Source organism: Scylla paramamosain, chromosome 6 (assembly GCF_035594125.1).
Source record: "Scylla paramamosain isolate STU-SP2022 chromosome 6, ASM3559412v1, whole genome shotgun sequence".
Lineage (NCBI taxonomy): Eukaryota > Metazoa > Arthropoda > Malacostraca > Decapoda > Portunidae > Scylla > Scylla paramamosain.
In genome coordinates, this window is record NC_087156.1 from 28,170,172 (window position 1) to 28,194,496 (window position 24,325).

The 24,325-nt window shown below is 36.5% G+C and overlaps 1 protein-coding gene across 10 annotated transcripts in view; it reads left to right on the forward strand.

The window, feature by feature from the left end:
• Nucleotides 1-267: 267 nt before the first annotated feature.
• Nucleotides 268-24,325, forward strand: part of LOC135101564 (poly(A) polymerase type 3-like) — a 76,465-nt gene continuing 52,407 nt past the window's right edge. For 4 of the 10 annotated variants that reach the window (XR_010269302.1, XM_064005678.1, XM_064005674.1 and 1 more), the window contains exons 1-7: nt 7,049-7,122; nt 15,125-15,277; nt 15,451-15,535; nt 17,877-18,053; nt 19,397-19,652; nt 21,578-21,774; nt 23,660-23,880. Coding sequence is in view for 8 of the 10 variants with exons in the window: in XM_064005678.1 (XP_063861748.1) it covers nt 7,064-7,122; nt 15,125-15,277; nt 15,451-15,535; nt 17,877-18,053; nt 19,397-19,652; nt 21,578-21,774; nt 23,660-23,880 (1,148 nt within the window). In the remaining 2 variants the exon portion in view is untranslated. Of the gene's footprint in view, nt 815-7,048; nt 7,123-15,124; nt 15,278-15,450; nt 15,536-17,876; nt 18,054-19,396; nt 19,653-21,577; nt 21,775-23,659; nt 23,881-24,325 lie in introns of those variants that run through there. The other 6 variants (XM_064005682.1, XM_064005676.1, XM_064005680.1 and 3 more) reach the window with 3 other exon arrangements.

The window sequence follows — 24,325 nt, forward strand, 5'->3', positions numbered from 1 at the left end:
AAACAGTTGGACAAGTAACAACAGGTTAAGAGAATTATTACTCCACTAATTACTCTCTGCTAATAAGCACTGAAATGGATAAAAGTGAGATTCGTTACAACTTTGAATAAAATGGTGGGCTCATGAAACAAAGGACTAGGCAGGTCTCCCGTTTATATTATGGTTGTCAGGGAAAACCATAACCTCATAAACACAAGACAAAATCAACAAGATTTAAACCTCCTTGGGGTAAAGTTGAAGAGCCGTGAAGAAAATAGGCAAGTCCTCGCTTCAGGGACGTCAGAGAAAACCTTAGGCTCGTGACGTCACCGGAAGCCCGCCTGACCGCCATATTTGTTGTCATGCGAGAGTACCTTTGTTTACCACTCTGCTACCGGCCGTGTTGTTAGTTGTAGTCCAATTATTATAGTTCCAGCGGGTAAGAACAGGGTAATTGTTGGTTTGGGTGTGTGTGCGCAGGGTGGCTGAGAGGTGCAACATCCTCTGAGTCGCGAAGGAGACCTGTGTTCCTCTCAGCAATTGTGACATGGTATTGAGTCTCTGTTCGCCCGTCAATATTGTTAGCAAATTTGATATCGGTATAAACTTTGAAGGTACTTAATGAATACCGTGTGTAGAAAGTATGTAAAATTATGCATAAAATAGCTGAACTGTGAAGAGTATTGTGGCTGGGCACCAAGGAGTTGTGGTGTTGTGTTGTGGTGGTGGTGGTCACCTGGGCTGCCTGCAGAGTGACCGCTGCTGTGTGAGGAGCCTCACAAGCTGGGCCAAGTGTCACACTCTGGAGCACTTGTGGATATAGTGCAGCACATCAGTGAGTTTTGAGAATCTATGTTTGTGGTGCTGAAAGATCAGAATTAATGGGTAGTTTAATATTATTTTAGTGTTTTGTTTCTTATTGTTTACAGTGGCTTTCAGGAAATTAACATTTGGGCCAGAAGAGGGAGATCAAATTTTCCGCTGGGATTTTACTGAAGTAGCATTTGCTCCTTTATCTGATGGTTAGGTTAGTTTAGATTCATTCACTTCATTAATTTTGCTGCGGACTGTATCATTGTTTAGATTGTGATTTGAAAAGGCATCATACTGGGCCCAAAAATTGAAAGTCTGTGTCTGGAAATTAGTAGGCTAAGATTACTTCCATCATACACATTCCCTTGCTGCATGTGCCCCATATGCATGTTAGAACTTATCATTTTCGCAGGTATTTTTTGGTTCTTATATTCATTGCTTGGTAGTATTAAATTCTGGAAATTAATAGAGATTTATGCAATAATGATTGTAAATTGGTAGTTAACATGGGAACGTGATTTTTTTTTTCTTTTATGATATTGTCAAAACCTCCAGCATGATGCATTGTCAAACTTTCCGTCTCCCAGTAGTCAAACTCTTTCACTCTTTCCGCTCTGTAAAACTGTAGCTGGTAAATATTAAGAAAATGTGTGTGGCTCAGTTTCCTATTTTTTCGCCTACCCCATACAATGTTATGTACCTGGTGGAAAAGTGGAGTTTTCAGGTGGTGAAAACTAAAATAACGAAGTACCACCTATTTCAACGAAAATAAATAGGAAGCTGACTACTACTGCTGTGGCTTTATTTCATATTTACCAGTTTAGTTGTGTTAGGTTTAGTTAGGTTAGGAAGCTAGCAGCAAGAGCAAGATCAAGAACATGATGGCCATCACAGCCATCATAAAGAAAACTGTTTCCTGTAATCCTTCTTATTTATTTATTTTTTTTATGAAGATTTTCTACAACCATCTCCTGCCTGCAATGACCTTGACTGAGTGACTGAGTGTGAGTGGGGTGCATTTAAATGGGTATTTAAATTGCGTATAAGCGTGGATGATGAATTATGGTACGTGCATTGTGAAGTACTAGGCCCAAGGATGTCATGATTATATATGCATTTTTTTTTTTTTTACTTGATCAGTCTCCTTAACCTAACCAAACTAACCCAACTTAGCCAGACTAATGTAACCTAACCAAACTAACTTCACTAAGTTAATGTAACCTAACTAAGCAAACCTTGGAGTCCACAATGATATATTTAAGCACTTAATTCATTCACTGTGCTGTGGTCCCAGTGGTGGCCCAGCCAGTGATTAACATAAAGAAGCACTTTCCATGCATGTTAAAATAACAGCACCAGTGTTTTTTTTTTTTTTTTTCTTTAAGCTCCTCCATGCCTGGAAACCTCCAGGTTTCCAGGCTGTCTTGCCAGTACTCACACTCTCTGTGACACTTAGGGCACTCTACGACACTGGAAAGAACACTGTGTTCAAGAAGAAACTGTAGAGATCTGGCGATGTAAAAGAAATAATCTAGGCAAGACCCACTACAGACAGACATCTTTCTCAGACTAATTCTGATATTTCAAATTGAGCTGCTTCTCCTTCCTGAGGATGAAATAATATGCTATGATTAGCTAGATTATTTATGTACTTTTTAATTGGCCAGTGGCTGTATTCTCAAACAAAGGAACTAATCACTGTGACTCATTTCTCATTTGTGCAACAAATGTGACATACACACGCTCGAGTGAACTCACATTCAGTGGGGAAGATCAGTTACTGCCTATCCATCACATGTGTGGGTGTATCACGTCTGATTGTTGTTATGGGAGCAAGCGAGCTTGCTTCCTCCAAAAATATAAAAAAACTGCTGTCATCATTATAAATAATTTGAAGTGCGTATACAGTAAAATCCCTCTTATCCGGCATCAACGGGATCGCTGACATGCTGGATACTTGACTATTGCCGGATACTTGAACAGAAGTTAAATTATATCCACAATCACCACCCAACACTCACGCATCTTACCATAACAAAGATCAGTTGATCTTAATCAGTAGCTGATCTGATCAGCTGCTTAAGTGTAAGCACAACATGCTTCCTCTTTTCTACAACTTTAGGCATGATGAAGGCATCAGGCGATAAACAGTGCACATGCGGGACTGAGTCACTGAGTAAACACAGTGCAGTGGGCCGCAGGTGGCGTGAAGCAATGCGCTCTGGTGGTGAGGGGACAAAGTATGCCTCGCGTGGGAATTTTAATCGATTTTATGAGTACACATTGATTTTTTATTGATTTTAAGGCTCGGGGAAAAATGTGCCAGATACTTGAAGCTACCGGATACTCGAATGCCGGATGAGAGGGATTTTACTGTATATGGGGTTCAAATTACTCAGAATGAGAAGCTTTGCCCCTCTGGAACTCACCTCCCCTAAAGGACACCCTAACCTAATCTAACTGGACACTAACCCAACTAACTTGGGATGCTTTGCCCACCCTGGACTCCTCCTTAAGGACAGTAATTTAACCTAATCTTATCTTACATAACCTAACTGGGTGGCTTTGCCCTCAAACCTAACCTGACAATAACGTATACTTAATAGGAAGTGGAAGGTCCAGGGTGTAGTTGGTCAACCTCCTCTTTCTCATCCTGAAAGGGTACTGGCACTGATTGTCCAGTACTCAATTTTTTGAGCAAAACACTATGTGATCTAAAGATATGCACACCCAAATTGTCTTGCTTATAGAACTGCACAATAAAATCACATTATTTAAATTTGCATCCACTGCACTCAGCTGTCATTGTGACACTGATTACCCTCATGGGTACCCAGCTCACTGTGTGGCCAACACGTATACATGTGGTGATTGGCCAAAAAGAATGGATGTATTGGTCAGGAGTAAATGACGTTCATTGATATTCTGTATGTCATTAAAAAGACAGCTCTCATTGGCTGAATGAAAGAGATACAAGTGAGCATATGCTATTCCATGATGAAAACTACTATACTAACACATGCTCTACTGATTGAACTGGCGCAGAGTTGAGAGAGGGAAAATTGAAATAAGATTTGAAAATTAATTTGTAAGTCATTTATTATTTGCACCACATGGTGTTACCTTTAGAAGTGTTCCTAATTATGTGATCTGCAACTCGAGTGTGATCATAAGTGCAGTGGGTGTATTGTGTTGAACTGCACTAGAACTTTCCTTTCATACAGTCATTATGAACAGTATTTACTTTCATTCAATAATCAGATTAAGTTATAAATCTTTCACTTATAGAACACTCACAGCATATTAGTGAGGTATGTATCACTAAATATCATCACAATTGCTTCTTTCATAATGACAGAAAAGCCCATTGCTTTTGACTGTAGCTTATCTCTGCCATGTTTACTGAGTACAGCTCCACCTATTGTATTGTCATCTGTCAATCTTATGCAGAAATATGAAGCAGTGTGGGAAAAATATGGGGAAATTCTGGGGAATTCTTAGAGCTTTTGGTAAATTTTTTTATTTTATTTTGTATGCATCTTTTTTTTATAATATGAAATGAAAAATATCAACCTTGAGTTGGTATGTTACCCATGAAGGGTGAAGGCCCATTGCCTGTGTTTTGGAGGTATAATATACATCATCAGATTTGATTGGATACCTGTGTTTGGCAGTGGTGAAATCAACCAATCACAGCTCATGAGAGTGAGGAGAAAAGAGTGGTCAGGCCACAGACCATTGTGGTGAGTCAGTGTGTATATGTGGGTATATAAATGGTTGTATTTTAAGCTTTGAAAGATAGTTGTTATTTCTAAAAAATCCATTGATACAGGAATGGCTGTGTTATAGTTAAGTTTACTAGTTAGAAAGTTAAAAGCATTATATTAATTTCCATTAACTACTTACGATATTGATGAGGACCTCCAACCAGTTGTTAAAAAAAAAAAAAAACTCATGATGTGTTCTCAAGAGGAAGGTGATGTTGTATTGGAAAAGGCTGTAGTTGCATTGATACAATCTTCAGTGTAATGAAGGTCCCAGAACAATGATATATATATATATATATATATATATATATATATATATATATATATATATATATATATATATATATATATATATATATATATATATAATTTATGTACAGTAAAATCCCTCTCATCTGGCATTCGAGTATCTGGCACATTTTTCCCCGAGCCTTAAAATCAATAAAAAATCAATGTATACTCATAAAATCAATTAAAATTCCCGTGCGAGGCATACTTTGTCCCCTCGCCACCAGAGTGCACTGCTTCGCACCACCCGCGGCCCACTGCACTGTGTTTACTCAGTGACTCAGTCCCGTGTGTGCACTGTTTATCGCCTGACGCCTTCATCATGCCTAAAGTTGTAGAAAAGAGTAAGCGTGTTGTGCTTACACTTACACAGAAGGTAGACATTTGTCGACGATTAGAGAGAGGTGAAAGCAGACAGCAACTAATGGCGGAATATGGTGTGGGCTCATCAACTATTTATGACATTAAATCCCAAATGAAAAAGTTGCGGGATTACATGAAAGCCACCGACACCCCAAAGGCAGCGGAAAAATCGTCACACACTGCAGTATCATCGTGGTGAAATGATGGACAAAGTGTTATACGAGTGGTTCAGCTTGAAAAGATCAGAAGGACATAATTTCACTTCTATTCAAGTATCCGGCAACTGTCAAGTATCTGGCATGTTGGCGGTCCCGTTGATGCCGGATAAGAGGGATTTTACTGTATTTATTTTTCTTCCTGAATGCTGTTCATAATCTGAAATGTTTGGAAACCAAAACTATTTTCCCCAAAGCAATCAGTGTTAAATGGGTTAATCTTTTCCCGGTCACCCATCCACCATATCTTAGCAGTTTATGACCTGCTCCCTCTCCTAAGATGGCCTCTATACAGTATCTCCAGCTCAGAAATTATTTATCCAGAGTATGTATTGAATTAACTTAGTAACGCAGAACTCATCAGAAGATGCTGTTTAGACCATGCAGGTACAGTAAAATCCCTCTCATCCGGCATTCGAGTATCCGGCAGCTTCAAGTATCCGGCACATTTTTCCCCGAGCCTTAAAATCAATAGAAAATCAATGTGTACTCATAAAATCGATTAAAATTCCCACGCGAGGCATACTTTGTCCCCTCGCCACCCGAGTGCACTGCTTCGCGCCACCCGTGGCCCACTGCACTGTGTTTACTCAGTGACTCAGTCCTGCGTATGCACTGTTTTTCGCCTGACGCCTTCATCATGTCTAAAGTTGTAGAAAAGAGGAAGCGTGTTGTGCTTACACTTAAGCAGCTGATCAGATCAGCTGCTGATTAAGATCAACTGATCTTTGTTATGGTAAGATGCGTGAGTAGGGTGGTGATTGTGGACATAATTTCATTTCTATTCAAGTATCCGGCAATATTCAAGTATCCGGCATGTCGGCGGTCCCGTTGATGCCGGATAAGAGGGATTTTACTGTATTCTCTGTCACTGATCTAGTGAGAGAAGCCTTATGGAGTGACACAAGAGAAGAGCAACCCACTTACCTCTAAAATGAAGGTGACCATAGCACTTAAACATCTTGCTGCTGGGAAAACTACTTGGAAAATGCAGTTGTACAGTAGTGATGGTTTTGGTAATCAAGAGAGCCACAGGTGGCTTAGGATTGCTCCTGGGCTAGCCTTCCTTCCTTCCTTATAGGTTTGTCACCCCACGTATTGTGGATGGTGACGCAGGCCTTTACCTCTTTATGGCGGACCACAATGGGCTAGCCTAAAGCTGTTTGTTTATATTGAGGCTCTCAAAGGGGATCACAATTACCTTATTTTAAAGGCTAAATTATTGTCTTACCCACTGTGTCTCTCTTCCATATATATATTTATAAAAACAAAGGAAATATTTTGCTTTGTCTTTTAGTATTTGAAATTAAATAACTTTGAGAACCGAATTCTGGTATGGCAACTGAAGCAATTACGAGTTAAAAATTTTGTTGGAAAAGGGAGGTGTTTGGTAACTGAGGTTCCAATGTATATATATATATATATATATATATATATATATATATATATATATATATATATATATATATATATATATATATATATACACACACACACACACACACACACACACACACACACACACACACACACACACACACACACACACACACACACTGTAGTACCTTGGTTTATCAGTAACTTTGTATTTGAGCAATTTGTAAAAGAGTATAAATATCAAGCAGACTGCTTTGGCATATGAGCATAACTTGGAATGTGACCAAAAAAGAGCTGATGGTTCTTCTTTCCCATGCAAGGTGAGCATTACCCTTTGTCACAGCATTTCTTTTTGTGACCTGTTTTGCTTTGTAGTGCCCCCTAATTTGTCATCCCTTGTTTCAAATGTTTTGTGCACTACTTTTTTTTTTTTTTTTTCTTTATTGCACTGCTTCCTCAGTCTTTGTTTCCCAGCTCTGTATTAAAAATCCTTTAATTTTATAATTTTTCCTGACTCAGGTTTACCTCCATATGGTCATAGTACTGTGCTGAATTGCTGATCCCTCTGACCTGTGCTCTTGATGGCTATTACTATGTACTGTCACAAGCTGGCTTCTCTGATCCTTGTACCTGTAGCACTCTGCTATCAGGTGTTCAGTGGTCTCATTACAGTAGCACTCTACTATCAGGTGTTCAGTGGTCTCCATTACTCCCACACAGAACTTGCAGCTCTGTTGTCTGTCCCCCTCCCCATGTGTCTAGCAGTGTCAACGTCTCTGTGCTTGTTCTATGCTTTTCTCCATTATTTTGTGATTTTTTGCAGTGTTGTGACTTTAAATTACTAAAACTGTGGCCTGCGCTATGAAGAAGCCTTAAATGAAGGTGCTTTAAAGGAGATGATTACAGTTGAGACGGAGATTATCAAGAAAATATGAATGAGGCATCTGTATGGTCATTGTTTGTTGTATTTTAATTTAGGACTAATTTGTAAACATAATAGTGTTTAAAATTACTGTTATATGAATAATTCATGGTTGATGGAATGGATTGACTATATTTCCATTTATTCTCATGGGGAATTTATTTGATTTATGACTAAATTGGACTATGAGCTCTTACCAGGAACAGATTATATTCATAATTATATATATACTACAGTATGTATATGAGGAACTCCATGTGAAAACAATCCAAGAGCCACCACCTGCCAAACCCTGATTTCATCTTTAAAGGCCTCTCTCATCACATGGTGTGATGTGCATTCTTCTGCCACCAAGATGATAGGGTCAGAAATGCTATACGATGTGTTCCTTTTCAAAGACATGTAAAACTACATGATCATAAACTCTGAGATGAGCATCCAAGCATCCCAAGAGGTGACACAATGGCAGGCAGATTTTGCACAATTCATAGTTTTGTGCTTGAAGTGGAGGTCCTTTTAAGCTGAGTTCCAGTTGTCTTATACCATATTATTGTACCTCATGAAAGTCTCATGAATTGCAAGAATTTAATCTGTTTGGCTACTGCACCTCTTATCTTTGATGTTATGGGTTTTCTCAGTGTGATTAGCTAGTCTAGAATGTGTTTCTAGAGAAAGTTGACAGAAGGTAGAGCAGTAGGTGGAGCTGTGCTGGTAACATGGCAGGAGATAGCAGAGGTAAGGTAGTGTTGGGTGTGATGAGGTATTGCATTTTCTACATTGTTATGTAAAGAAGATTTGCAACACTATTTATTTATGTGTGCCACAGCTATCTGTTTTGAATATTTTAAGAGTGAAAGAAATGTGGGGTGAGGAAAGTTGATGCTAGAATGTTGGGTATGGTAACAGTAGTAGGTGAAGAATGGAGTGTGATTCAGTTGCTGTTTGTGGATGACACAGCTTTGGTGGCAGATACAGAGGAAAAGTTTGGGTATGCATGTAGAAGGAAACTGGAGGTTGATGTAGGAAAGAGTAAGTTAGTGAGGTGCACCAGGAAGACAGGTGATAAAATGAATGTAAGGCTGAATGGTGAGGTGAGTTTTTATTATGTAGGAGAGCCAAGTGCAATAAAATTTTGAAAAAAAAAAAAAAGCCCACTCATGTGTCAGTTCACTAAGTGAAGTCATATAGAATAGGATAATCAAATATTGGAGGACTAATGTCTTGAAACCTCCCTCTTGAAAGAGTTTTAGTGACATCTTTGTAGAGACCCATGCTCATCAAGAGCTTCCTGATTTGATTGCTGTTGAAGATAATGTTGATAGGAAGCATGTGGATGTCCTTCATTCACTTAGTGGTTGCTTGAAAATTGCCCAGTTTCCAGCAGGACTCTCAACTTGTGTCCTGAGATCATTATGTCTGAGCAATGACCACTAGGTCTCCACCTCTCCTTGGTAGTGGAGGTGACAGTGAAGCCATCTGGATGAGATGGAGGGAAAAAAATGAAGAAAAAATATTACAGATATTTTTGGCTAGATTCTAAAAGTCATGAGAAGAAGGTGAACTACCTAGATGTTGATATATGTTATTGGTGAATAAGTTTTGTCAAGTTGGGGAATAGATTTGTCTTGTTTTTTAGCAGAAATATAAAGGGCTTGAGTTTTAGGAGATGGAAGTCTTTCTGTCCTGGACAGGACAAAAGCAAGCCAAAATGACCCATGGTTTGTGAGCTTTATGATTAGAAAAGTCATGTGAAATGTATGTCTCTATTCCAGAAACAATTGCCTCTGTTATGTGATCTCTGCAAAGAGATGAATCTCTGACATGAAAGCACTTGTCATTCCATGGAAAATTAGAATGGTACTGTTTCAGGTCCTACCACCTTGCAGACTTGTAGTGTCAGAAGCACCTCTAGTTAGGTGCATCAGAGATGATGCTGGAGTGATAGGAGAGGATATGGGAATAAGATTGTGACTGAAGGGATCCAGTGGAGGAAACAATTTGATGGAATATGCTGAGTGATTATGTCCTTTGTCCTTGTCCTTTCCTGAAGTCCTTCTTTTCTTCCCTGACCTTTTATCAGTCTTTCAATCAAGATTAGAGGTACGAAAAAGGTTGAAAATGTTGAACACATCTCCACCATATTGGTTATTGAATATGATATCCAAAGCTGGTGGCAAACAACATCATCTTGCTTTTAGCAGCATTTGCCTTCAACTTTCATCTCACACACACACACACACACACACACACACATACACACTCTTGATATTGATCCATCACTGAAGTTTCCTCTCACTCTGCTTGTAAGAAAGTGTCATCTGAACAGTTATGCTACTACAGCCTATTCCATTCCATTCTGTTTCAGTCTTGCACTTGCACTTCATACTTAAGCTTTTATCTCCCTCATACATTCATCCATGAATATGTTAACCACACATCCTTGTGTGGTTAATGTTTCTATAGGAAAATTTTCTTCAAGCTCTGCCTTCACCCAGACACATTTACATCCCTATGAAAAGCCTTAGTTCTGTTTAACAACTGCCCTCCTACACAATAAATTTTAGAAACATCCTAAAGAAGTTCTCTTTCTACTTTATCTTATGCTCTGTCAGGATTCTTGACTGCTGTGCATAACTTATCATCCTTTCTCTGAGTACTCTGCTATTATCATGATGTGCCATATGACTGTGGTGTTGCGGTGCCTTTCCCCACCCATATATCTTTTTTGTAATTAATCCAATCTACTAATCATTTTGATTGCAAAAATCTGATCCACACAACCTTGTCCTTTCCTGAAGTCCTTCTTTTCTTCCCTGACCTTTTATCAGTCTTTCAATCAAGACTCTTCCATAGACTTCTCTTGCTAAACCAGGCAAACTTATTCCCTTATAATTATTAGTCATTCCTACATTCTGTACCTTTATATTGGAATACAATAACTGCTTTTCTCCACTCAATTGGTTCTACTATTTATCTTTATGCCATTTCGTATGAGAAACATCTAATGTACTATCATTTCACTTCAATACTTTGACATTTCTGTAGTTATTATGAACGAATTGAAGTTTACCATGGAGCTTGTTGTTTCATTTTGAGTAGCCTGGTCTGACTGTAATGTTATGCAAACCCTCATATCTCCTGAACTACTTGGCCGACCATAACGAAATTAGCACCATATGATAGCACAACTCTATCAATTTATTTATTTATTTATTTATTTATTTATTTATTTATTTACTTTTTCTATGCAGGAGAGATACCAACCAAAGGCAACAAAAATCTAAAAAAAAAAAAAAAAAAAAAAAAAAAAACCCACTTAGATGTTGGTCTCTGAATAGGGTCTGAAGTGGTAGTCAAAAACTGAAGGATAAGTGTCTTGAAACCTCTCTCCTGAAGGAGTTCAAGTCTTAGGAAGGTGAAATTGCAGAAGCAGGGAGGGAGTTCCAGAGTTTACCCTATGATATAGCTTTCATCTCTTCTATTGGGTGAAAGTGGGTAATCTGCAAAAAGAAGGGTGTTGAAAATATGATTTCTCAAAAAGTACTCAACCAATTTTAATAAAATTCATTATGTCAGTAGCACTGCACATGAACAAAATAAAGATTCCAACTTTTTAACTAATGAACTGATCAAGCTCAAATTTTGTTGATAATGAGTAATACAAGTTATAACAAAAGAGCATGTCAAATTTCCAACACTACTGCACATGTGCAAAATACAGTATAAAACTTTTTTAAAGTGACTCAGTTTTTTGCAATTTTCACCAACTTTCTTTTTGTTTCAGTGAGAGTAGATGGATACCAATAAATACAGAATGAAATTTCCTGTCCAACGATACATAGCACAACCATTAGGCTCTTGTAAAGTTTTGAGCTAGAGTGATTTGAATATTAGGCAAGTGTGTGATGTGTGCTGTGTGAAATTGCTGCCAGCTTTTCAACTAATTAATTGATAAAAGCTCAAATTTTGTTGGTAATAAAATTAAGGAGGGGGTAGGGAGAAGGGAGACATTTCTGCCTTTTTTCATAGTTTTTGGTAAAATTATTCAATTTTCTGTTTTTGTACTTTCTGGCTCACTGTGATTTTATGGTTGGATTTCCACGTTTTTTCATAGTTTTGATAAGATTATTCTATTTTCTGTTTTTGTGCTTTCTGGCTCACTACAATTTTATGGCACACTATGGTAAACTAGATATCCTCCTATCTTCACTGTATCTGTAAAAATTGACCATATTGGACCTCACCCCCCCTTACATAGTGATCCTTGATGCTCAAACGCGCCATCTTCTCTCGTATAAGTATCTTTCAAGCGTTTTCTTTTTGTGTTTTCGTGCATTTTTTTTTTTCTATAAAATAAATTAAATTCTTTATGTGGGTGGAGCTTAGCAGTCACTGTGTTGTAAGAACCTCTCTGGGTTCATGAACTCCCCACATCCTCAACACACTAGGCAGGTGGGATAACAAAACTAAAAAGATGATGGAAATGCCACAGAAGAATAACAAAAAAAGAAGAAAGCAAGAATGGATGGAAGTCTACAAATCAGGAGGGTTTTAGACATCAGAGCACTAACCTGGTTACGAGTGGGTGGTGCGCTCATGATATCCACACCTTTGGGTGCATAATATTATGATTAGGGAAGGGGACTGGATGCCAAAATACTCTCAAATAGATGTACATGATGTAAAAGTAAAAATATATATATATATATATATATATATATATATATATATATATATATATATATATATATATATATATATATATATATATATATATGTAACTGATGACCTACCTATGAGTTTTTTGGGACACTGAGCTCTCAATGAAAGACTGATTTATCAAAACGAAGTTTTTATCACACACAAAATAACACAAGGCTCAATAATTCTAAATGAAAAGTAACTTACTATAGCAAAAACAAAAAGAAAAAACAAATTTACATCACAGTTTTTTTTCATATATATATATATATATATATATATATATATATATATATATATATATATATATATATATATATATATATATATTATGAAGCTATCTAAGAAAACTTTCATGAGGATTTAGTACAGGTATCAAGTTTACTAGAGAAACAAAAAATCTATAATTCAGTTAAGAAAAGTAAAGTAATGTTGTCTCAAAAATGTTCCAAAAGAAATGGCAGATTTAAAAAAATATATTACGTAGAAACTTCTGCTGCTATCACCTTCAAACTATGCCAAAAATATTATGATATTACCTATCAAATAGTGTAAAAATTTCAGCTCACTATGATAATTCTGACAATAAAATGGAAACACCCCCTTAATACAAATTATAATGAAAAAGCATGTCAAATTTGCAACACTATTGCACATGTGCAAAACATAATTTTTTTTATAAACAATATCAGTTTTTTGGAATTTTCACCGTCTTTTTTTTTGTCTCAAAAAGAGTGGACACGTACTGCTGAATGCAGAATTAAATATCTTATACAACAGTATAAACCACAACCAATGGTTCTTGCAAAATTTTGAGTTAGAGTGATTTGAATATCATGCAAGTGCACAATGTGTGGCGTGTTCTACTGTTGCATTACTGACAGCTTTGCTTGTCACTCGCCTTCCAGGCGTCTTACTGGCTCCATCAATGCCTGCAGCATTGCCAGACTAGAACCTAGCTATTACTCTCAGTCTCTCAACCTCAACTCTGTATAACCACCCATCCTCTATCTGTTTCCATATCCATGCTAGATGATGTTGCTTCTGCAATCTTCTCATTCATTTGCTGATCAAAATGCCTTTTCCGCACAACTTCCATCCCCTTGCTGCCTACAAACTCTGTCTTCTCTCTTCAATCTTACCCTTCAGTGTTCTCCCCCCCTACTCTCTCTCTCTCTCTCTCTCTCTCTCTCTCTCTCTCTCTCTCTCTCTCTCTCTCTCTCTCTCTCTCTCTCTCTCTCTCTCTCTCTCTCTCTCTCTCTCTCTCTCTCTCTCTCTCTCTCTCTCTCTCTCTCTCTCTCTCTCTCTCTCTCTCTCTCTCTCTTCCTTCCAAAAGAATAACTTATTCTCACTGAATTTTTCACTCAGCTTCTTATCAAACTCTACTTCTTCTCTTTTACATTGTTGTTCCAATTCATTCACTATCTTGTTCCAAGTCCTACACTCTGTTGTTTTCCTGATCATTATTTCCTCTGGCGCATTTCTGTGTAACATTATTTTATATGGTCTCTTATTTACAGCTTCCTCAATCTCAGTTGTCCACCACGCATTTGTCTTGCCCCTACCCCAATGCTCTCTATACCTTGCCACTTCAGCTGCTACTGCAGTCACTACTATATCCTAGAATCCTGTTTTGTTGATTAAAATGTATACTTAATTGAGTATCAAGGAACCATTTTTCTTATCTAGACTACACTGTGCAGTTCTGGTCCCCCCATTACAGGAAGGATGTAAGTCTACTAGAATCAGTACAAAGGAGAATGACTAAAAGGATACAGGGGATGAGGAGTATTCTTTACGAGACAAGAGTGAAGCTGTTAAACTTACATTCTTTAGAGCAGTGGTTTTCAAACTACTTAGTATGATGGCACACTAAGAAACAACTAATATTTTTGCGGTACACCTACCCTTATATATATATATATATATATATATATATATATATATATATATATATATATATATATATATATATATATATATAAATAATTAGTCACCCTTGATAAATATAAGTTATAATTTACAATAGTTTCCTTATATTATGGACACAAATCAAAATCCCACCTAAATTTTCGCAGCGCACCAATGGCAGCACACTAGTGTGCCATGGCACACACTTTGAGAATCACTGCTTTAGGGAGACGTAGATTAAGACGTAGATAGAAGTCTTTAAGCGATATAAGAGTTATAACAAGGAGGATGTAAGCAAAATTCTTAGGATCAGCAACCAGGACAGAACAAGAAATAACAGGTTCAAGCTTGAAAAATTTAGGTTTAAAAAAGAGATAGAAGAAATTGGTTATCAAATACAGTGGTATATGAATGGAACTGGCTCAGTAATCATGTTGTTAATGCTAAGACATTAGGGAGCTTTAAGAAAAGATTAGACAGATTTATGGATGGGGATGATAGGTGGAAATAGGTAGGTATATTTCATAGAGGGACTGCCACATGTAAGCCTGATGGCTTCTTGCAGTTTCCCTTATTTCTTATGTTCTTATTACCGTCTCAAAGGGAAAGAACCAGAATGCTGAATAAATTTTTAATTTTTATTTACTTTTTTTTTGTGTGTGTGTGTATAATTTAAATCCTTGCTTCTTGAAATGAAGCTTTTCTAGCTTCATGGGGTTCTGGTTAAAATACCGTTAAAAAATTTTCATGTTTGAATCTTTTCATGTTAACTAGTTTTCTGTTTTCAGATTCAGGAGTATGGATGCCAGCAGAACTTTAGGCATGACATCGGCCATCAGCTTGGCTAAGCCAAAAGCCTCTGACCTGGAGCACACCAGGGAGCTGTCTGAATACCTTAAGGAGGCTGGCATGTTTGAGGAAGATTCTGAGCTCAATCACAGGTTAGTATCTTTCTTTTTCAAGTGAGAACCATCTGATATGAAGATTAATTTGTTTAGTGACACACTTTTGCTTATTGATTTTGAAACGAGACTATTGAAAAGTTGTCAATTTATTATCTCTGAAGACCAAGAATCTTTATTCTCTAACCTTAAGTTTCCAAATTTTCACACAGGTTTGAGGTGCTGGGAAAGCTGAATACGTTAGTAAGAACTTGGATTCGAGATATCAGCATAAATGTCAAGAACATGCCACCACAGGTAGGTTTTTATTAATTTAGGGCATAATGTATGTGGACTGTAGCGATATTCTTAAGTTAAACCGTAATCTTCTCATACACTATCATAAGTTTTTCAACGATCAAGCAAGTTGGTTTGTTTTTCTTTTGAAGGATGTTTGTTTTAATGTAAAAAATTCCAGACTTGGTAATCAACCATGTGCTTAAACTCACTCTGGTTATTCATTTTCCTGGAAATTGCCAATTTATTTTTAATAACTACTTGCTCTTGCCTGTATAAGTCTTATGTTATATCAGGGTTAAGTTTTATAAAGAAGAGAAAGCAAGATATTATGACTTCATTAGCATGACTGTTTGCATCCATGACCAGATGCACATTTTAACTTATCATCCTCACCATTGATATTATGTGTTATTGTGTTATCCATATTATTTTTTCATCTAAAAATGAAATAAATCTCCCTAATTGCTAATGTAAAAAAAAGTAAACTAGAAGAGTCATAAATGGAGGTGTTTTAATTCTCTTCTGAAATAATTCAAGTTATTGGTCAGAAAACAGAAAAACATGCAGAGTTTCATAGTTTGGCCTTGAAAGTACAGTGCTTAACTTGCATCAGTAAGGCAGGCAGAACACTGATGAGAGGAAATAGAAAGTCCTATGCAGCAGGGCCATTGAAATGGAGAAATTTGCAGTTGGTAAATTGAGATGAACAGTAACCAAGAAATAATGATAGAAGATAGCAAGAGTTGCAGCATTGTAGGTTAGAAAATTAGCATAAAAGTCTGTATACATGGTTACTGATTGTCTGATGTGTGAATTTTATCTCTTTTTTTGGGTCTGGTCATAACTGATGTAGTGCCTTTTCACATGGATTTCTTTCTCAATTTGCAAATTGGTGAATGGAGAGAAAGAAGGGATTCTTGTCTGCTCCATCCATGTTCCATGTTCTGTTTATTTCTATTCCTTGAACACTGGAGTTTGAGCATATTGAACTGAGGGTTTTGATATGGTGGACTTAGTCACCATAATCACAAAACATTCCTAGTGAGTCTTAGCTATAAAATGTTTCATAGCTAGGACAAAATGGTGCATTCTCATCATAAAGTCTTTGCATCTGTCATAAATCTGTGTGGGATGCTAAGACTGGGTCTGGCCTGCCAAGGTGGCTGCTTCACAACATTTCCAGGAATTATATACCCAGAAAAGACAGAGTGAATGAACTTAGTGACATAGAACTCGTCAGAAGATATGGTTTATACAAGAGTCTTCCATCAGAGTTTGGCTAGGACTTCAATGTCACTTGTGAAATATATCTGAGTTGTGTATTTCTTAACTAACTCCTATAACTATTAGAAAATTCCTTGACTACTCTTTGACTCCCAAAGTATAGTACATTCTCACTATTTCTTCCCCTTGCTGAAAACTATACAGTTGGGCAAAAGAATGCTCTCAAAGTTTGTCAAATTTCCAACAACCATAACATTGTTATTTTTCTTGTTATGATGATAAATTAGGTTTCTAAATGACCGATAGCCATTCAGGATCATAATGTCAAAGATTTGATTTTTCATGACTTTCATTAAACAACTTGTTTTATGACTTTGGAATTTACACTAAGTTTTAGGTGTGCTTTTGGTTAATACTGTTGTTTTGTGAATAATAAAACAAGGTAACACAAAATAAAAATGTTAACAATAACAAGTTGAAAATTGTGGGGAGTGCTCTGATTGGCTGATGCCCTCTTTGCACTGGTTGGGCTGCTGTTCCAATATGGAATATGCCCCAAAAAAATATCTGCATCATAATGGTTAGTCATCCTGGATGGGCAGCCTTCAAGTGCAGAAGATGGCTCAGCAGCCTATCATGCCTTCATCAATTGGTGACTGAACTTCTCTCCTTTAAGTGATTTTCAACCTTGCTTATTCTTCAAAGGGACATTCACCCACTCCCACACAAAAGTTAAAGCTTCAGTAGAGTGTTATACCCAGCTATTTAAGTTTTGAGTAAAGTGGTGTGAGCAACCCTTCTAATGCAGGGTGCCTCATATTCTCTGTTGCCACATCAGACCATGGGATTGTACAAGTCTTCTACACTGTAGTTGAAGAATTTTACTTATTAGAATTACATGGAATATAATGTACAGATATATTAAGTTAGAGGGTAACAATTGAGTCTGATCTGTATGATGAAAATTGCAAATGTTAAGTTGATGGAAACAGATTTAGAAAACTGGTATGTATCAGTGGAAGTAGAATAAGGGTGGCCATCTGAAGAGAATGTTGTATTCAGACTTTATAAGAACTAACACATATAAGTTAAGACCTACTTACAATTTTTCTTATTTATGTATTTTTTGTTTTAGATTGCCGACACTGTTGGGGGTAAAATCTGCACTTTTGGTTCCTACCGTTTGGGAGTGGCTGGCAAAGGTGCTGACATTGATGCCTTGTGTGTGGCTCCAAGACATATTGAGCGCACAGACTATTTCTCTAGCTTCTATGAACTTCTCAAAGAACAGCCAGAAGTCACAGAAATGAGGGTAAGTGACATGGTTACCTTTATGAAATTAGTGCTGGTACTTTAAAAAAAATATCTTCTGATACAAAGATACTGTGAGTTAGGTCTTAGCTGGCTTGTAAGATTTATACAAAAGAAATGGAAATTTACCATGCAGAACAGCTGATGGTATACTGCTGGGGTTATGCAGTAGTCTATTAAGCACAAAACTAGTTCTAACAATATTCTCAATAATGTTTAATATAGCAAAAAAATATAAAATAAATGAAAATGAATAAATAAGATAAAATAAGTTAAAAAAATGGGTGCCAATGAAGCAAAATTAAATGTTAGTTTGGGCACCAAATGTACAACAACAAGTGGTGTAAAGCTAAAGCTAGTGGGGGTTCCCTCTGTGATGGGAATGGGTGAACATTGATACTGGGGCTGCAGTTGCTGTTTAAAATAAGTATCAAGTGCAGCACTTAACCTTTCATATCATTCTCATCTCATTGCCTGGACTTCTGACATATGTGTCAGGATTTCAAGGATGGTAAATATAGACATGCTAATTTTTCTGACATCTTTTAAAACCAGTTTCATAGTTGATTAGGTAGAGTTCATGCAAAATGTGGCAACTAACACTGACAAGCTAAAATGCACCTACAAGTCTTAGAAAGAGAAGACTTGTGAGGAGGAAAGGAAGTGGTTAGTAATAGGGAGGGAAGGAATAGATAATGAGAAAAGGAAGACTAGTACATTAGGATGCATTGATGGTGGAAAGAAAGGAGGTTGGGGAAAAAAGCATATCACAGGAAATGTAAAGGACCATTTGTCATATCACTCCAAATATGTTGTTTGACATTCACCATGTGGGAAAAGATCTTGTAAGTGAGGATATATCAAGGTACCTGTCACCACTTTCTTACCAGTGCTCTGAATTAGAAGGAAACCAGTTTATGTTATTACTTTTCACAACATACCATTTATTATAATTGCTTTATCTTCAGCTGTGCATATCTTCTCAGCTTACTATGATTTAATTTCAGGATGCTTTATGGTGTCTCTTTCCACCTACTTCTCTTGAGTTTGGTGTCACTCATGTTTTTATGGACAGTGGCACCTATCTTTCACCTCTTCATTCCTGCTGCAGTTACACACTCCCAATTTAAGTCTTTTTTTCTATCATTAGGTAGTATAAAAGTTTGGTAGGGGCTTCTTAGCCTTTTGATCTGTTAATTGACACTCCTTTATCGATACATCTCAGCAGCCTTGAAGGATTTTCAGATTATCAGTTTTGTTTATACTCTTTATAATAATAGAAATTTGAGATAATTAGCTACAGCTATACAAGAATTTTGATGATGATTTTTTTTTTTATTTCAGTCTGTGGAAGAAGCGTACGTTCCTGTCATCAAAATGAAATATGAAGGCATTGAAATTGATCTTTTGTTTGCCCGGTTAGCTCTTAAGGAAGTTCCAGACTCTGTTGACCTTAAAGATGACACAATTCTCAAGAACTTGGATGAAAAGTGTGTACGCAGTCTTAATGGTTGCCGAGTAACTGATGAAATTCTTCGGCAAGTTCCCAACAGAGAAAGCTTTCGCTTGGCTCTCAGGGCTGTTAAGCTGTGGGCAAAACGTAAGTCTTGTATGAATATGGAAATAATTTATGATATACACTGCTTTCTCTTAATTTGCGAAGGTTAGGGGACAGACACCCACAAACACAAAGATTTCCATGAATGTTTGAGGCATACTAATAAAAATCCTGTAGATTTGTGAAAATCACTCAGCAATACTATACATAAACTGCAATTAATAAAGCATTTCTGACCTGAAAGTAGCACAAGCAGACTTCTTGGATGTATTAAGCCTTAAGTAATCTCATTATTTCCTACTAAAAACTACATATATATTAAGACATCTATATATTTCTTTTTAAGAGGCTTAAGGTAAGCTAAGTCATAGTCAGGCTATCACAAGAACAATAGTGATTTATTCATAAAATAATGGCGATTAAAATTTTAAAACATGAGGTTTGAGCAATAATAATTTCTTAAGATGCATTTTAAAGTGAGATGTTTAATGTCAAAGTTTTTATACTCATCTTCAAAGCCAATAGCAAGATAATTTAATTGCTAGTCACAGTCATCTATGTACTGTTTCTTTGTATTATTAAAACAAATATTTCTTTGTAGAGTAAAGTTTTAAGAGGATGTCTTACCTTGATGACTGAAGGGTTTAACTGGAAACACACTGGACCTAGCACAGAACCTTGTATTTGGTTTACAAATGAAAAACAATTTACAATCTTTTTGTGTTTACATGGTCTTGTGGCGTTTCATCCTTACTGATGTATTTTATGTGATGTAATGCTAATAGTACTAGAAAATAAACAATATTAATATATGTTGTGTAGAAAATGCTGTAGATTATGCTTACAAGTGATTCTGGGAAGCAGATTTGCTAGAGAGATATCTGCAGATCATTTTATATGACATGCCAGCATCTAAACCCTCACCTTAAGTTTAGCAGATGTGGGATGATTTTGTAGGTTTTTGTTTTCCAGGTACATCTAATAACCAGTGTCTCATACATTTTTCAGATATTTCAATTCTGTTACCTTCACTTTCTTCTCTCCTGCTCTCGTATTCCATGTTTCAGGAATTTGTATGTAAATTATTCATTTTTCCTTTCTTATTTCATTAATTTAGAACCATACACATACCCACATTAATTCCTCCATTTGATGCAACATATGAACCTAAATACCTTGAACAACTTACTGTTCAAGACTGTGCCTATTCTCTTACAATGTGTCTGTCATCCATTTACTCATCATTAATTTTCTCCTCAAATCATTCACATTGCTCCTTTCATACACCCTTAGAATCCTTCCTCTGAATTAGTTATTTGTGTGGTGTCATCTTCAAATATCAGCTGATTCAGATTTTACTCTTGACTATCAGCATTAACTAGACTCAGACATTTACTTCAGATTTTTGGCATTCCCCTGTCTCACAGCACCATCTCTGTGACCATTAAACAACTGAGGGAATGTCACATATCCCTGCTGAAGCCCTACTAGAACAGGAAACCACTCACTCACATTACTTTTCACCTGAATATATATATATATATATATATATATATATATATATATATATATATATATATATATATATATATATATATATATATATATATATATATATATATATATATATATATATATATATATATATATACACACACACACACACACACACACACACACACACACACACACACACACACACACACACACACACACACACACACACACAGTTTTTTATTTGTCCTTTTAAGAATATCTCCAATCCTATACAGTCTCAAAATGGGCAGTAACTCACCAGCTATTTAAATGCTTTCTAATTCCATGAATGCCTTAAACATATTTTTGCCTTTTTCTTGTTTTTAGGAAAACTGTATCATAGTAAGAAAACAAATATAAAATAAGTAATTATGATAGAATAATACATGTAGTAGTGAAGTTTTCAGTCTTCACTTGTGAACATATTTCAGGTCATGGTGTATACAGCAATGTTCTGGGTTATCTTGGAGGTGTATCATGGGCCATGCTGGTGGCTAGAACCTGTCAACTTTACCCAAATGCTACAGCTTCCACTTTAGTTGAAAAATTTTTTCTTGTCTTCTCTAAGTGGACTTGGCCAGCACCAGTATATCTGAAGCAACCATATGATGCAAAACTCGGGTTTAAGGTTAGTTGCTTGTCTAATTTTTATAAGTAATTGAAATTAAATCATTGTATGTTTGATATTTTCTCCCTTAAGTTTGCCTTTAACCTTAGATGTGAATTGGTATCAGTAATAAAAGATGAAAAGGATAATGTAAAGAAAATTATAGAATAATTCAACATCATAATTGAGCATCATGAATGCTCCTTTTTTTTTTTTTTTAAATACAAAACTCTTTTAGAGAGTTAACTCTTAACAGTTAAGTCTTTAGGCATAGGAAGCTCCCAAGGCTTCCATAATTCTCTTTGCCTCTCTTAACTCATCATTTGTGGCATATGAGTTACTCTGTAACAGAAGGGGATAAACTAAATATATATTATTAGGTATGACTTGTTTGATTTAAAAATTTGGCAGTGTTAAAGACTACTTGTATTTGGATTATTTGCTGTTGGTATAGAAGCTAAAGGTGGCATCACAGTAAATTTCTCTGAACATGTTGGCCATTTTTGTTGGTGGTTGGGCTAAATGAGCAGCAAACAATGTCTTATTGCTTATTTTCTGTTGTTGGGAAAATGGAAAACGGTTGTGTGCTTGGACATATTGGCAGTACTTGGAGTTAAATATCTGTCATGTTATAAGCTATAAATGTAAGCTGAATATAAACTATTTAACTTTGTGAGACAAATTGTCAACTACAAAAATAAAAAGAACTGAAGTACATGTGCGATTGTGTGATTGTGGTTTGATTGGTGTGTGAAGTCATTTATAGCTTTTATTTAATAACCACAGCTGGTGAGATAAACAATGTGTCTAGATGAAGTCCTGTGCCAGGTTTTACTGGAGTGTGAAAGCTTGGCACAAATTAATTGAGCTATAGTGGGTCAAGGCTATTAAAATTGGTACTCGGGGTGTTGGCTGTGCCCATTCGTGCTGTTGTCACCTCAACCCTAAAGTGACCTGACCAGACCTGACCATGGCTAGCAGGGCATGGACTGTGGAGACAGTGCCATATGGCCTATATGTGTTATAAAGTGGAGTGAAAGATTTACAGCATTGTTGTTCTGTCACTAAATTGAAAGCCATTTAAACACAGTTGTTTATAATAACATGATTTTGGAATAATTAAGGCAAAATAAAGTGGCTGAAGAGATGCTGGTTGGGGCTTTGTTGTTGGAATGATAAGATGTCAACACAGCAGTCTGGGCCCTGTGTGATGCCAAACTTGTTGGATTTGCTGTACCAACAAAAACGGCCAACATGTTGGGAGAAATTTGCCCTGTGTGGTGCTGCCTTTAAATATCTGGACATGCACATATCAGCTGCCAGTGCAACTTGAGCTTCTTGCCATGTGCCTCACTTTGGCTGATGTCACACTCTGTGGCACCTAGAACTGTGTGTTTTGTTGCCATATCTAGCATGATGCAGCAATGCAGGGGTGCAGCCACGTGTGTGTGTGTGTGTGTGTGTCTGTGTGTGTGTGTGTGTTTGTTTGTTTGTTTGTTTGTTATCTTACTGGGTGCAGCAGTGTAGTAATAAATACATTCCTAAAAAAGATATTCACTAAGAGAGAAGTGTGAATTTAAACATGCTTGTATTTTGCATTTGTTTGGACTTTTTAGTAATTCTTTTCAGTACTGAGTACCAGGACTACATATATCCTTCTGTAACCTGAGGACCAAAACTACACACTGCACAGCATAGTCTAGATGAAATCTGACTAATGCCAAACATAACTTTAATATTACTTGATGACTTCTAATTTTATTGCTTCTAAAGATGAATCTTAATAATTAGTTTTATTTCCAATCTCTTTACCTTGTTTTCTGTGATGGAGATCTAAGATACCTGCTCTTTGCAGCCCTTTACAGATATTTTCATGAGATTCTCATGTTTTGCTTTTGCTCTACAGGTTTGGGATCCGCGGGTAAATGTTCAAGACAGGTTTCACTTGATGCCAATCATCACACCAGCATATCCCCAGCAAAATTCCACCTTCAATACTTCACAGTCCACTCGAGCAGTGATGGTAGAGGAATTCAAATCAGGCTTACAAATTACGGAGGACATCATGCTGGGGAAAGCCACATGGGACAAACTCTTCCAACCTCCAAATTTCTTCATGAAATACAGGTATGCACTAACTTTTCCTTTACATCTAAAATTTTGAGTTGTGATTTTTTATTATTGTTTTTAGTGACTCCTCACATCTTACTGCCAAGTTTAATTGTAATACCCATTCCTGTATGGGTTCCAGAGGGCTGTAAAGAGATATTAAATTATTATTTTACAGAAAAAAACATCTGCAGAAGTGAGAGTGTGTGAGAGCTAGAATGCTCCCTATGCCTGAAGGCTCAGGGCTAACTGTGTAGTTTAGTTTATTCTTATTAGAAAGCTTAATACAAAAGGGTCTGAATTACACAAAATAATATATGATAAATGAGCACATACTTTATTGATTTGATACCTACATTTTATCTGTGGGAAATAGCTTATCTGATAGATCTGAAGTTAGATATTTGGAAGCTAATGATCACCCAATTTGAAAAATACTGTGGCAGACTCATTCAAACCACAC